Genomic DNA, 17,006 nt, shown 5'->3' on the forward strand with positions numbered 1-17,006 from the left:
ACGTTTCTTGCAGCAGGTGGGATTTTAGGTGAGATTTGAAGGAAAGTATAAAAATTAGAGATGGAGATGATCAGTGAGTGAATTTCTGGTAGGGTGGACCACCAGTGAAAATGCATGGAGTCAGGAGTTGAGTGTTCTGTCAGAAGAACAGTGAATAGGCCTGGGCTCCATCAAAGGATAGGCTGGATCTTTTGACTTAAAATTCTGCAGAAGAAGTGAACTTGGAAGAGATGGAAAGCCCTCATAAATGAAATTCAGAAGACATAGAGACAAGGAGGAAAAAAGAGGAGTCATCTAAAGAGAACAATGTGGACACATCTTGGTTACAGTATTAATTTTTGGGTTCTATATATTTTGTGTTATATCAGGATTAAAAGAAATTGTTGCTTTCTTAATTCTCATTCACTATATTTGACAATATACATAGCTTATACTATGTTAACGGATTTCTGGGGGCTCCTTTCTATATTGTAGATAACCGGTTATGCAACAACACCAGATGGTTACTCAACAGATCTGCCACTCCCACTTCTGATCAAAGTTGAAGATGACAATGATAATGCCCCATGTTTTGAAGATATGATTACTTTTAATGTGATAGAAAATTGCAGAGTGGGTAAGTGCAAAATTATAATCAAAATATCATAATGAGTATTAAATTTAACATGTATTTACAGTATTTTTAAATTTTATCTTTTTTCACCATTACATTTTGTGCTGGTGGTTTTGGGGGTAATTTTAATTAAAACATATTTTTAATTTAGAATTGCTACATTAATACTATGAATTTCTTAAAAGCTGATGTTCAAGATTAAACCATCTCTAAATTTAGATGATAGTAATAGAGTACAATTACAATATTTTGTTATTATTTTATAATTAGAGGGCATTATATTTGTGCTCATTTGACCTTTGTGTACACTCTGACACCCTCTTGGTGTGAAAGACTCACTCAGACAGCCTTACGTAGAGGAGCTATTATGTAGTCTAAGAAATGGAAAGAAGAATTTTCCTATAGAGAAAAGTGGGTACAATATTGAGATAAATTCAGAAAATGTATGAATGATTCAAAAAACTAATTTTGTTTTCATCTCTTCCTAGTTGAATATAAATTCTTTAAAGGCAGGAATGGTCAGTTTAAAAATCAGCAAAAAATGAAATTATCCTGTTTAATTTGTCTTTCAAAAATATTTCTTAGGACTTTTCCCCCCATAGACAAATACTTTGAAAATAGTAGGAATGCAGCAAATGTGAATTAATACTGAATTAATGAAGTGCCACCCACAGTAACCAGACACAGGCATTGTAATTTTTCCCCTTCACTGGTTCAATAAATATTTATTGAATGGAAATCTGTGTAGATCAGAACTAGTTGAATGACAATTGAATGTTCCCCTTTTTAGTTAGGAAAAAGATACAAAAAGAGATGTGGGCTAAGTATGTTTTCAAACATTGTCCATGTTCAATAGATTCGCTGGTATTTAATAGCAATTTTGCAATATTTTTCCTAGTTATATTTACTATAACTAATTGGCATCTACCTCCACAAAAGTCCTGCTCTAATGCCTCATGATGTAGATGTGATTCTTCAATCCTGAAGGATTTGTCCGAAAAATACAAGTTTTGGTTGATTCTACCAAGCCAAAAAGGCTTTAAATATGGTCCATATAGAGGATTGTGTCTCCTTTCTAAGAATCACCCTAGGTAGTGGCTAGAGTGCTGGATTTGGAGATAGGAAGTCTTAAATTCATTTCCCACTTCTGACACTAGCAGTATTACTGTGGGCAAATCACAAAACTCTCTGAGTTTCAGTTTCTGAATAATAATTGCTAGGGTACCTACCTGAAACTCAGAAAGACCTTAGCTTAAGAAGGCCAAGGTCTCCCACTGTATCCTGGGCCATCTCCAGTAGTCTTGATCTATATTTGACCACTGGACCCAGATGGCCCTGGAGGAAAACTAAGGCTGTTGACTTTGCACAGCACTCCTTTACTCAAATCCAATTCAATTGCAAGTAATGTTATCATCTTCCTGATGGCATAGTCCTCTTTGAGAATAAAAGACAAACCACAACATAAAGTGCTCTGTAAATTCTAAAGTGTTATTAAAATGTCTGCTATCATTATGACTAAGAAATTGAGGAAGTAATCACAACCCTACCTAAAACCTTCATCTCTTCGTGTTTAGACTATTATAATGGCCTCCTAACTGTGTTTATGTATCCATTCTCTGCCTTCTTCACTCCATCCTCCACACAGGTCTTGAATTTATATTGTAATAGTCCAAGTTTGACCATGTTATTCTCTTGCTGAAAAACCTTCAACTACTCTCTATTGCCTCTTGAATCAAATAGAAACTGCTCTTCGGGGCATTTAAAATCCCTCACAATATGTCTACAATCAATATTTGAGGTAAATGTTGTAATGGACTCTATTATTCCATGAAAACCCACCTCCAGTCCCCTGTACAATCTGTCATCCCCTCCTGGATTCCTCTCCCTCTTCACCTCTACCTCTTTCTACACTTCACTACTTTCACCTCCTATAAGAGGTCTTTCCTGATTCCTTATGATGTATTTTTTACATTTAATTGCAATAACAGTGTTTCCATTTCTTTCCTCAAGTAAAATGGAAACTCCTTGAGCACAGGGACTGCTTTCATTTCTTTTTTTTTAAATCAAGGCTTAACAAGTGTCTGGCATATAATCTGTACCTAATAAATGCTTGTTGAGTTGAATTGATTTTTCCTGGGTCCTCTTTTCTTTTTGCTTTATACTATTTTATTTGGTGATCTCATCAAATCCCATGCTGTAGTTAATTGTCATCTCCATGTATGTCATTCCCAGGTCTATATATCTAGGCCTAATCTCTCCTTTGAGTTATACTCTTATATTACCAACTGACTATTTTGAACTTACAGGTATTCAAAACAGAATTTGTTCATCTTTCGTCAAATAACTTCCATCTTATGAAATTTCTTATTATTGTTGAGGGCACCACCATCCTTCAGTTTCACATTAAACTACCCACTCTTACTCATCCTACATATTGAAAACCTTGCCAAACCTTGCCATTTCTACCTTAATGGCAAATTCTATGGATGTCTCTTCTCTGGACACTCAAATATCACATTGGTTCACTATATTTGAATTATTGTAATAGTCTTCCAATTGTTTTCCCTACCTCAAGTCTTTCACCACTCCTTGCCTCAAGTTCCCCACTCAGATCTTTTCTCCTTAAGACTTCCCCAGTCCATTATCCACTCAGCTGTCAAAGTGTTTTTTCTAAAGGACAGGCTAAAGCATGTTGCTTACCTACTCACTAACCTCCAATGGTTTCTTTTTACCTCTAGAACCAAATATAAAGTTTGACATTTAAAGCTCTTCACTACTTGGACCCTTTCTACCTTCTCAGTCTTCTTATACTTTATTCTGTTCTTTGTACATGATGATCCAGCTACACTTAATGTTTCTCACACACCACACTCCATTTCCTTGCCTTTGTACTATCTCCTATGCCTGAAATGCTCTGCCTACTTATCTCTATCTCTTAGTTTCTTTGACTTTCTTCAAGACTTAGCTCATATTCTACCCTCTGTAGGAAAACTTTCTCAGTGCTTTCACTTCTGCATTTACCTACCATCTTTATTATATATATATCTTGTGTGTACCGAATTATTTGCCTGGTCTCCTCTATTTGATTGTAAGTTCCTTGAGGGTAGAGACTGTTTTTTGCCCTTTTTTGTATCCCCAGCATTTAGTACAGTGTTTGGCACAAAGTAAATGATCAGTAAATGCTTATTATTGACTGACTATACACACATATACATATGTACACAATACACACATATCACATACAATGTATATATACACACATGTACAGTATATGTATACACATATATTCTTGCTATAAATAAAACCAGAATACCTAATGAAATTATAACCAAATTAAAGGACAACTCACAGGTCCTCCTTGGAGCTGCAGTTAAAGGAGTTAGGTGAGTTGGTTTCATTGAGCACTCAGAGGCAACAAGAAAAGTCATTTCATGGGACACTTAATCATCTCAAGCTCAGTGCTCATGTAGACTATAAGCAAGGTGGTATATGTCAGCCTATGTTACAGAAAATAAAGTAGATACATTCTATGAAATTCTATGAAAAACTCAACAAGATCTTCTAAACCAATTAACTTATACCTTGATATTTGTTGGCTTAAGTGCAAAGGAGGGATCAGGTGAAGATGGCTAACAATATGTAGCAAAAATATGACCCCAAGGTGGAAGGCTTTTGAGTAGCCCCAAACCTGTATATCAGGATTACTTTATTTTAAAAAATTTAGTTGGAAGGCACTGGGCATGATAAGTACCAGAAGATATAATCAACAACAAAAGTCAGATTAATTTCATGTTGACATGATAGAAACAACTTGCAAATATCTAGGTGTCATTCCTGAATCAGCTGTATGTTTGCTGTTAGACCACCAACATTTTAGAGTAGAAGTAAAAACTAGCATTAAATTTGAAAAAAAAAACAACTTCTGTGTAAATTATATCAGTTGCATTTTGGCATATGTAAATATACTACTGATTAAAAATGGGAAATGGATTAAAGATAAGATAGTCATTCTGGTTATCGCCATTTTTTTGAAGAAGTTAACTAATATAAAAAAGCATCATAATGAATAGGCCAAGATTACTCAGAAGCCACCCCAGCCAGCAGTCATTTATTCCTCTTACAAAAGAAAGACACATGGAAGCAAGAGAAAGCACCAAATTAAAGTGCAAGCTCATTTGCTGAACATCATGGAAGATTTGTGAAAACTTACTAATACAAAATAGCAAAAAACTATGGAGAGGGAAAAGAAAATTTAGCATGAGAGACAATTAAATTGAATCTTCCCAAGAGCACTTTTAGTATAAACTGGAAGAAAATAAATATATTTAAAATAAAACAAGTTTCCAAGCATCTTATGGTGATTTATTATAATTTTTGATGACAGCAGAATAATCACATTTAGACTTTAACACTTAGGAAACCAATGTACAATATAAAAGAAAGTGAAAATGGCATGAAAAAGATAGGAAGAACAATTAGACAGTTCAAAGTATGCATAAAAGAAGCCTATACAGAAAGCCAAAGAGTTTTGAAAACAAACTTAAACCTTCATAAAGAAAGGAAGATAACAAGAATGGAAAAAAAAAAGTATGGACAATACTGTTACTTCCAAAATGATAACCAAGTAGATATCATTAATGATTGATCCATGTGCCTACTTTCTCATTACCATAAAATACTTTAGACTACTTGTTCCTGGTATCTTGGTTATCTCTGATTTCATATATATATATATATATTATATATACACACACATATATACACACATATATACATATATAATGTATATATACACATAAGCACATACATGTAAGTATACATACGTGTCTATGTATGTATATGTGTGTATATATGAAAGGAATAAGCAAGATTTTATCAATCAGTTTCTATTGCAGACCACATCTTCATAATAACACAATTGACTAAAAGATGAATAGAATAGAGGATCTGATTGTAGAATCAAAGATTTGGGGTTGGAAGGACTTTAGTATTTATTTGATTTAGTAGAACAAAAAGCATCCTAAATTTTCCCTTCCTAGAACATGTATCCTATGTATGTGTTAAAATTGGCTGGTTCTTTGAGAGATGTAAACAAAGGAGAGCTTTGTCCAATAATTCTCTGTTAGTATCAAGTGGGGTATAAAATTGTGAGCAACATGGTCACCAAAAGTAATAATCACTATCTGGAAGGACATTTTGAACAGCTTTTAAATAAGAGATGATGATGTCTTCCATATGCTCCTATTTTTGACTGAAATTGCATTGATTGTGTCACGACACACGATACTTACTATAGGATATCCTAGATGAGATCCATAGCAACTCCAAAGATTTGATAATTCAGAGAGAAAAAACAAAGTTGGAAAACAAAACAGAATGATGACTATTGCCTAGGTTATGGAGTGCATTTGGTAGGCAATCTTTTGAGGCAATCAGGTGACATAGTACTTGGAATAAGGGAGATTTGATTTTAAAACTTACTTCAGACACTTACTTCCTGTGTGACTCTGGGCCAGTAAGTCACTTAAGTTTTCTCTTCCATAAAATGGCGTTAATAGTAGAGACTTCTTCTCAAGGTTGTTGTGAGGATAAAATGAGATACTTTTTGAAACTTTATGAAACTTAAAGCTTTTATATAAATGCTGGCTTTTATCATTATTACCATTATTGTTATCATTGTTATTATTATTAGATCCTGTACTTTTCAATGGTAATTGAATAGTTGATTTAAAACTGGTCTAGACACCTAAGAAAAATCAGTGATGAAAAGAATGTGGAGTGATTCTCTTTGTATGTTAGCATCTAACTCAAGTAGCCACTAACTTTTCTTAGGGAGTTATACAATTTTTTTAAAAAAATTAACTGGTATAAGAACAGTATTAATTTACGTCAGTAACAAAAATACAGATTTTATGCTATAAGCATCATTGACACAAGACACCAATCTGTGGAGCATCTTTGAATGCTTGTAGACTACCTTGAGACTATACTTTGATTTATTTGGTGCTCCATTTGTTAAAAAAAAGTAAATGACATTTATATAATACTTTAAGGTTTGCAATTTGCCTTATGTACATCATCTCATTTGATCTTCATAGCAATCTTATGAAGTAGATACTATTATCTCTATTTTAAAGATGAATAACATGAAATTGAGACTTTAAATTACATTCTCATGATCACACAACTAATAGTTGACAGAGGCAGGATTTGAATCCAAGTTCTCCAAACTACAGGTTCGGTCTGTGCTTTTCTCATTACACTACTTTACCTCCTACTTATTCTATGAAATAAAGGAACAAAACACAAATGGTTCTGAGGTCTGCAATATTTATATGCAATGGCAAATTCTAAATTACAAAATTTAATAAATCAACCTCTATAGGAATACAATTTTCTTATATGTCATGCAGGGCAAATATAAATTACAAAAAATCAGAGAAGCCACCAGTGAGCGAGTTGTGGTTATCATGGACCCAAAAAGTAGAAAATATTTTAGAGGTACAAATGGTTTTTGAACACTGTAAGTATTTTAAAATGCTAATATATAATGTAATAATAAGTAAATATGTTAACAAACAAATATTTCTGCATTTTGTCATCATACAAGAATCTCAAGATTCTTACAAGATAAAAGTATGGGTATGGGCATAATAATCCACACATTGCTGTCTTATGTCAATGATGCTTATAACATAATAACATCAACGTTTTTGCTACTTAAACAAATTAATACAGATCTAAACTTTTAAAAAAATGAACAGGTATACATTCATTGGTGCTCCACCAAAAAAAGTACCATTCCTTATCTTAATTCTAGTCATTCCCTTCTTCTGCATAGTGATGACCTGTCAGAGTGCATTGGCTGGCCAAAGGTCAAGAAACTGGGAAAAAATAAGAACCACTATTTAAAAGTAGATATACTTTATTTATTTATTTTAATCTTCATTTAAAAATTATTTCAGTCCCAACCTCTTTCTCTCCTTCCATCCCCACCCCCATGCATTTAGAAGGCAAGCAATTATACATATCAATATCCTGACTTCAGGGCCAGTGCTCTATCTACTGCACCACCTAGCTGCCCCTAAAAACTTTTTTTTAGATTGTATAGTTTATCTCCTATCTTCCAGAAACACTGGTCCAATACTGGTACAACCTTTCACCTCCCCTTTGATATCTCTTTAAAGTTTTTTTTTTTTAAAGTTGCTTGCCCATTATTATGAGTGAATTATTAATATGTTAAGATATCAATAAAATATATCAATTATACATATGAAGTCACGCAAAACACATTTCCATATTAGCCATGTGAGGACAAAAAAAGCAAGAAAAATAAAGTGAAAAAATTATACTTTAATTTGCACTCAGAGTTCATCAATTTTCTCTCTGGAGGTGGATAAGAAGCACTCTTACAAATGAATAAGAAACATGTAGATTAAATAGGATACAGACAACATTAATTAAAAAAGCCATCTAACTGAAGTTCATTTTAAGACTATATAGAGAACCTAAGAACTTTCAGAATATGATCACATGACCCTCAACCATTCTGTAAAACATTCTTCTATTCCTGGCCTTTTGGAAAGAATTATCTATAACCACATCTTTATCAAAAAATATTAAATTTCATCACTCATTCAATTGTTCAAGAGAATTTGATTTATCCCTACAGGTACTTCAGTAGGAAAAGTGGTGGCCACGGACAGGGATGAGCCTGATACACTACATACTCGTCTGAAATATACCATTTTGAAGCAGATTCCAGAAAACCCAAAACATTTTGCAATCCATCCAGATACGGGTGTGATCACTACCATATTGACACCTGACAGAGAAGTAAATTATTTTCCAGTTTCCTGAGCAATGCTATGTATATATATAATGAGCAATAACACAACTGACTTCTGTGAGCCTCTGCTTTTGGAGTAACTTTTTGAATTTGTTTGCTAGAAAGTTTGTTGCCTGCTCTCTGAAGTCCTTTTTGTATGCTTCTAGAGTGTTTGGAAGAACATAGATGTCTTGGGAAGCATCATCACCTCTTCTCTCTGATCTCTCCCTTAATCTCTCCGTTTCTCTTTATGAAAGTATAAAATCCATGGTGGAAATCAGTTATTATTCATAAAATTGGTATATTCATCTTGGGAAAATTGGTGGTTATGTGAGTTTAGATTGATACTCTTAATATATTAATAATTCACTCATAATAATGGGCGAGCAACTTTAAAAAAAAACTTTAAAGAGATATCAAAGGGGAGGTGAAAGGTTGTACCAGTATTGGACCAGTGTTTCTGGAAGATAGGAGATAAACTATACAATCTAAAAAAAAAGTTTTTAGGGGCAGCTAGGTGGTGCAGTAGATAGAGCACTGGCCCTGAAGTCAGGAGGACCTCAATTCAAATCCGACTTCAGATCAAACACTTGACACTTATTAGCTGTGTGACCCTGGGCAATTCACTTAACCCCAATTGCCAAAAAAGGCAAGTTTTTAGAATAGCGATGAAACAAAAACATGAGATTCAAAAATAAAAAACCAAAAGATAAAACCAAGCAGGTTCTACATCCAAAGTGAAAGGGAAATTTAGGAAAAGGTAAAATTGAAAAAAATCCACTTATAAAATTGATGTAAATTTTAGCAAATCAAAAATTTTACAAATGTGACAGAAAGTCAAACTGAAATGGTAAATATGATTAAGCTTCCTGCTTTATCTTCTCTTAAAAAGACAGAAATAGAAAAAAAGGGGGAGGGAGAGGGCAGCTAGGTGGCACAGTGGATAGCACACTGGCCCTGGAGTCAGGAGATCCTGAATTCAAATCCATCCTCAGACACATAACACCTACTAACTGTGTGACTCTGGGCAAGTCACTTAACCCCAATTGCCTCACTAAAAAAAAAAAAAAGTCAGAAATGGGATGGCATTGTTTAATGGAGAAAGTGAAGATAGGGGGCAAAACAAAATGTAGGACATAAAAATACCCAAGTAAAAATCTAAGAAATTTTAAATTAAGTGGAAAAATAAAGGAAATAGCCAAGTTGCTCTGCTTCTGCCTATGAAAATGCGTGATTGAGACGTAAACAATTCCAAAGAAGTAGGAAACTCCAAAGAAGGAGCAATAAATTGAATGTTTCCTAATTTTTTTCAAAAACCACTGAAGATCAGAATTGAGAAGTACTTTCTAATTGCCCTGTTTAGCAAGTAGATCAAAACTTTCTCCATGAAAGTTTTGTCTTGGCCTACCAAATGGATTTCAAAACATTGCTTTTGAATTTGTTGTTATGCTTACATCTGACTAACTTAACCTTCACATTTGTAACAGTTTAGTGGTACATTGGGTAGAGTGCTAGACTTGGAGTCAGAAAGGCCTGAATTCAAATTTAGCCTCAGACACTTAGTTGTGTGACCTTAGGCTAATTACTTAACCTAGCAGCCTTAATTTTCTCACCTCTAAAATGGGGTTAACAATAACATCTATTTCCTTAAGTTGCTGTGAGGATCAAATCAGATAATATGTGGAAAAGGCTTTGCAAATCTTAATGTGTTATATTAATGCTAGCTGTTATTATTTGTCCCAAAATATTAAAAGTTTACATTAGAGGCTGTGCATGCTGACTTTGAGGATTTGTCTATTACAGGAATGAGGAACATTACAGACTCTGATATTTTTTTTCCCCAGGCATGCCCCACATATATATTGCATGTTGAAGCACGAGATATGGCTGGCCAGAGTTTTGGTTTATCAAGTACAGCAACATTGACTATTGACATTAGAGATGAAAATGACAATGCTCCAACTTTCCGAAAAACTTCTGTAAGTTTTGCACTGTACCCCACTCAGAACTTGATAGGTTTGTGAGACCATGAACATTCATTATGGATGACTTCATTTAGTGTTGATACTACATACGGTAGCAGAATTTATTTGGGGAAGAAAATAATATTTTGGTAGAAATATCATGATAATCTGATGGGTCAAAAAGATCTAGAATATTGAGAGAATTATGCCTTCCTGTTATCTTTGGAGAAATCTTTAGTTTCACTATAAGGACCTTTCCCTTCTTCCTGAAATAAACTAGTGAGGCTACTGGCAAATAATTAGTAGGTTTGGAATAGTGGAAAGTAAAAGGAATGAGGAATTCTAGAATAGTAACTATGAATCATTTAACTAGTAGACCACTGAGTCGAGTGAATAGTTGGTTGGTTGTTGTCCTTCATTCTTGAAAAGGACCAAAAATGATATTATTATGTTTGGGTCAAGGTACAATGTATCCAACTGTGGCTGATCAGACCAATATGAGCTACCAAAGGCTGAAAACAAATAGTCCATATGAACAAGGGTGAATATAGATAAAGGGGAAAGACAGACTAAAAGAAAAGGAAGGAATCAAGAAAATAGAAGTCATAATAAGGGCACATAACAAGTTTAGTGTGAATGAGCTAGTGAGAAAGGGGAAAGGATAGGAGGTAGTGTGAAGGAAGTAGAATTTCTAAGTTCAGTTCTACTCATAAATCCCAACACCTATCTGGATAAAAAAAAAAAGATGATTGATTTAACTCATGTAAGTAATGAAGTAATACAGTTTATAACTTTGCTTCAGGGAGTTAAAGGGTGAGCTTATTTCCTTTGTCCGACTTACTTTCAGTCCAGGTTTTTAATTGAAGAATAGGATAGTTCAATATTTTTCCCTCAGCTACATACGTATAGGAGGAGATCTAATGGAACAAACAATAAAAGTGGCATATCTATGTGGTTTCTTAGTGTACTAAGTCCAAGTTCCATTTAAATAGTATATGACATAGGACACACTAATGCTATGGTGTTGAGGGGAAGTGATACCCCTCATATTTCATAGTGTCAGGAAATAAAAAAATCCATTTTATATAGATTTACATGACATTATAAGCCTTAAGAAATCATAATATCATAGGATTTAAAGACAGAAGGGATCATAGTGGTCATGCCCCATTTCACAGGTGGGGTAACTGAGATGAAGGCACTTGCCCATGGCCACACAATTAAATAATGGCTAGACCAAGACTTTAAGTCAGGTTTTCAGACTTTGAATCCAATGATCTTTCCACTAATAATAACATTACTAATAATATTAGCTAATATTTATATGATACTTTATGGTTACTAAGCACTTTGTATATTTTATCTCATTTGATCCATACTGTTTCCAATTCATTACTTACGTCTTCTTTGATAACACATTCTTCCTTAGTTATGTGTTCTTTTTCCGTTGACAAAAATAAGAGAAATATAAATTTACGCTAGTGAGAAAATAACATAGCAAAGGTGATTATTGTTATAATCAGCCCTCCAGTAATATACCCTAATAAATAATTATTTATTACCAACATCATTAATATTTGTTGAGTATTTACTATGTATAGGTAGCTGTCCTAAAAGATACAAAGGAGAATTAGACATGGTTCATCTCCTCGAGCAACTTACAATGTAATTATGCTTGAGGACAAATAATGCAAGGTAGCATTTGCTAAGTCTCAAAATATAGGATAGATAATAATTCAAAGGGGAGAGCAATCACCAAGGACTACAAGAAGGTTATACTGTCTTTGTTATCATTTGACTGAAAAATTCCCATTTGTTACATTTTACTTGGAAAACCTGTGAGGATCACAGATTTTGTGTTGGTTTTTGTTGGTTTGAAATCCAAATTGTATATCCTTTGAAATTTTGAAGATAAATTAACACATGAAATACAATTTCTCTATATGTTCCATTTAGCAAATTATTACTTCTTAAAAATTAAATCTTTAAGAGCAAGATTGTAAAATGCATTATTGTAATGAAGTTCATCTCTACTGCATTAACTTAAGATATGACAAATGTAGACCCTAAAATAATAGAATAACAACAAAAAAGGAGGTAAGGAAAGAAGCAAAACTCCCACATGAAAACTAATAGAAAGACCAAAACCAAAAATTCAAGCAAAAAAAAAATACCTCCTTCCAATAAAATAATTAAATATTGTAGAGTAATATAAAAGGTAAGAGAAATCTCCATAAGGAAAAGGCAAGACTGGGACAAAAACAATACTGCAGAAAGAAAAACAATACCTCTAAAAATAAGGATAGACATATTTTAAAATTTCCAAAGTAGTTTAGATTCAGAAAAAGAAGTAGATGTATTTCACAAATACAAGAGTGGAAATAAGATCACAGAAGGGAGAGTTAAAAAAAAACACATAAGAATTCACAATATGGAAAAGGTTTTGAAAAACCGTTATGAAGCAGTGTTTTCTCTAGGGTAGAGAGTACCTCAGGCAGAAAAAAAAATGCAGAAATGAAAGAACAGACAACAAAAAAATATTTTTTTAAAAAAATGATAAAACTAGAAGATAATTTTAGATTTCTACAAATTAACAAGCATAACTAGAAGAGAAAAACTTGATGGAACAATCTGAGAATTATTGGTATCTCTGAAAAAATTCCCACCAAATCTTCAAGGATTATGAATAACAAGTTCTGGTAAATGACATGATAAAAATGCCTTGCATATGTAATAGAAACAAAGGGCAAAGTGTCAATCAATATAATATATTGAATGCTAATGGGGAAGAATCCTAATATTACCTGCACAGATGCCAAATTCTAGAGTCTCAGTATCAAAAAGAATATATAAATATGATATACATGCATATGTACACATTCCACTTATATATTGTATGCATATAAACACATATATGTACATGTATTTATATAATATGTATAAATATACATAATCCTATAATCCCTTTGTGTAGAGGAGAGAGAGAGAGAGACAGTGACGGAGAGACAGAGAGAGAGACAGTGACGGAGAGACAGAGAGAGAGGAAGGATTAAAATTTAAGTGATACAAAGTAAGGCTCGTTTGGGTTTGTTGTGGGGAGAATGATTAGCACAGGAGGTAAGATTGCACAATTACAGCAAAACATGTATGTGGTAATATAAAATTGCAAAATTTTTAAACAAGAAAATATATTCTTTAAAATATGGTAAGTTAACATTACCTTGGGATTTTGTTACCAGCTAAAGTTAGTTATTTTATTTTTAATTTCCATATTAGCCATGTTGCAAAAGAAAACACAAACATAATGAAATAATAAAAACAAATAAAATTTTAAAAAGTATGCTTCAATCTACATTCAGAGTTCATTAGTTCTCTTTCTCTAAAGGTGAACAGTATTTTTCATCATGAGCCCTTTGAAATTGTCTTGATCAGAGTAGCCAAGTGTTTCACTGTTGATCATCCTTATAATATTGCTGTTACTATAGACAATGTTCTCGTGGTTTTGCTTATTTCACTTTGCATGAGTTCATATAAGTCTTCCCAGGTTTTTCTGAAACCATCCTACTCATCATTTTTATAGCACAATAGTATTCCATTATAATCTTATACCATAACTTGTTCAACCATTCCACAATTAATGGGCATCCTGTCAATTTCCAATTGTTTGCCACCACAAAAAGAGCTGCTACAAATATTTTTAAACAAAAAGGTCCTTTTCCCCTTTTCTTTGACACCTTTGGGATACAGACCTAGTAGTGGTATTGCTGAGTCAAAAGGTATGCACAGTTTTATAGCCCTTTGAGTGTAGTTTCAAATTTTTCTGCAGAATGGTTGGACTAGTCTATAACTCCAACAATGCATTAGTGCCCTAGTTTTTCCACATCCCCTCTAGCATTGTCATTATCTTTTTCTGGCATGTTAACCAATTTGATAGGTGTGAGGTGGTAGCTCAGCTTTTTTTTTTTAATTTGCATTTCTCTAATCAATAGTTATTTAGAGCATTTTTTCACATCACTATAGATAGCTTTGATTTCTTCTTCTGAGCAATGCCTGTTCATATCCTTTAACCATTTATCAACTTGGGAATGGTTTCTATTTTTATAAATTTGGCTCAGTTCCTTACATATATGAGAAATGAGACCTTTATCAGAGAACCTGATTGCAACATTTCCCCCAGTTTTGTGTTTTCCTTCTAATTTTGGCTGCATTAGTTTTATTTGTGCAAAACCTTTTTCTTGTAATCAAAACTATCTATTTTACTTTCCATAATCTCCTCTATCTATTGTTTGGTCATAAATTCTTCCCTTATCCATAGATCTGATAGGTACATCTCCCCATGCTTCCCTATTTTACTTATGATATCATTCTTTATGTCTAAATCCATTTTGGCCTTATCTTGGTAAACTGTGAGATGTTGGTCTATGCCTACTTTCTGGCAAGCTGCTTTCCAGTTTTCCAAGTAATTTTTGTCAAATGGTGAGTTCTTACCCCAAAAGCTTGGATCTTTGGATTTATGAAACATTAGATGACTATGGTCATTTACTACTGTGTATTATTTCCCTATTCCATTGATCCACTACTTTATTTATTATCCAGTACCAGTATTGATGATTACCACTCTGTAATGTAATCTGAAATCTGGAAGTATTTGTCAACTTTCCTTCACATTTTTTTCATTGATTCTCTTTGATATTCTTGACCCTTTGTTCTTCCACATGAATTTTGTTACCATTTTTTCTATCTGTATAAAATAATTCTTTGATAGTTTGATTGGTATGGCACTGAATAAATAAGTAGAATTGCTATTTTTATTATAGTGGCTCTGCCTACCCATGAGCAATTAATATTTCTCCAATAGTTTAGATCTGTATTAGTGTGAAAAATGTTTTATAATTGTGTTTATATAATCCTTGGGTTTGTCTTGGCAAGTAGATTCCCAAGTATTTTATATTGTCTGCAGCTATTTTAACTGGAATTTCTCTATTTCTTCCTGCTGGGTTTTGTTGGTAGTAAATAAAAAACATTGGTGATTTGTGTGGGTTTATTTTATAGCCTGCAAATTTGCTGAATTTGTTAATTATTTCAACTAGTTTTTTTAGTTGATTCTCTAGTAAAATTAGTTATTTTAATAAGTCATTTATATAAACTGGGACTTTTAGGAAGTTTTTGTCTTAATTATGTTTCTTATAATTGTACAAATAAATGTACTCTATATATACACACACACACATTTTATATAATATGTACATATATTCTTCCATAAATCTTAGACATTACTTATATATTATTACTTATCTTAGATAGAAAAAGTGGCATATGCTAAAAAGAAATATCTGTATATGTTCACAAGAGAGGGAAGAGTGCAGGGAATGGTTAATGGAGGTTCATAGAGATAGAATGTGATCTGGGTTTTGGTATTTGGATAGATGGAGAAGAAATAGAAATTAAGTACAATACAGTTCTAAAATTTTATTTCATATTGTCACTTGACTCTTAATATCTATGTCCTTTTCTTAGTCCTCATCCTACTTGACCTCTCTGCATTCTTTGACACTGTGTACCACCCCTTCTTCTTGACTATCTCTTCTCTTTAAGTTTTTGTCATGATGTTCTCTTCTGGTTCTCCTCCTACCTGTCTTACCACTCCTCAGTCTCCTTTGCTGGATCTTCATATAAACTGCATCTAATAACTGAGGGTACCTCCCCAAAACTGTCCTGAGCCCTCTTCTCTTCTCTCTCTATACTATTTAACTTGATGATCTCATCAGCTCCCCATGGATTCAATTATTGTCTCTATGCAGATGAATCTCAGATCTATTTATTCTGCCATAACATTTCTTCTGATTTCTAGTCATCTTCCTACTGAATATCTTGAAGTGAATGTCCTGTAGACATCTTAAATTCCACATGTCCAAAACTCAATTAATTATTTTTTCTTCAAAACTTTCCCCATTTTTCTTTCTTACCACCATCAAAGGCATCACCGTCCTCCAGGTCATACAGGCTTATAACCTGTGTAATCCTCAACTCCTCACTCTCATCTCCTGTTATACAATCTTTCGCTAAGTCTTACTAATTCTACTTTGATGACATCTCTCATGTATGTTTCCTTTTTTCCTTTTGACATTGTTACTACCCTGGTACAGGCCCTCATCACCTCACACCTGGACTATTACAAAAGTCTGATCTTCCTGCTTCAAATCTCTCTCCGCTCCAGATCATCTTACATTCATCATCAAACTGATCTTCCTAAAGCACATATCTGACCATCTTACCCCACTCATACACCCATTCAATACATCCCAGTGACTCCCTATTTCTTTCAGTTTCAAACACAAAACCCTCTGTTTGACGTTTAAAGTCCTACCTTTCTAGTTTTCTTATACTTTACTCCCCAGTGACTTCCTTGCTGTTTCTGACTCAAGACACTGCAACTCTCAACTCCAGTCATTTTCACTAGTTGTCTCCCATACTTAGAATTCTCTCCCTCCTCACCTCTGCCTCTTGGACTTCCTGGATTCCTTCAAGTCTCAGCTAAACTCCTACCTTCTGCAAAAATCTTTCCTAGTCCTCCTTAATGTTAGTGCCTCACCTCTGAAAT

At 33.4% G+C, this 17,006-nt stretch overlaps 1 protein-coding gene across 2 annotated transcripts in view; it reads left to right on the plus strand.

Annotated features, from left to right (window-relative positions):
- Positions 1-17,006, plus strand: part of LOC114031860 (desmocollin-1-like) — a 48,555-nt gene that overhangs the window by 11,657 nt on the left and 19,892 nt on the right. For both annotated transcript variants that reach the window (XM_027847036.1, XM_027847035.1), the window contains exons 6-8: positions 475-616; positions 8,286-8,449; positions 10,286-10,420. In XM_027847036.1, coding sequence (XP_027702837.1) covers positions 475-616; positions 8,286-8,449; positions 10,286-10,420 — 441 coding nt within the window. The remainder of the gene's footprint in view (positions 1-474; positions 617-8,285; positions 8,450-10,285; positions 10,421-17,006) is intronic.

Source organism: Vombatus ursinus, unplaced genomic scaffold (genome assembly GCF_900497805.2).
Source record: "Vombatus ursinus unplaced genomic scaffold, bare-nosed wombat genome assembly UNPS02015255.1, whole genome shotgun sequence".
In the NCBI taxonomy this organism is placed as follows: Eukaryota; Metazoa; Chordata; class Mammalia; order Diprotodontia; family Vombatidae; genus Vombatus; species Vombatus ursinus.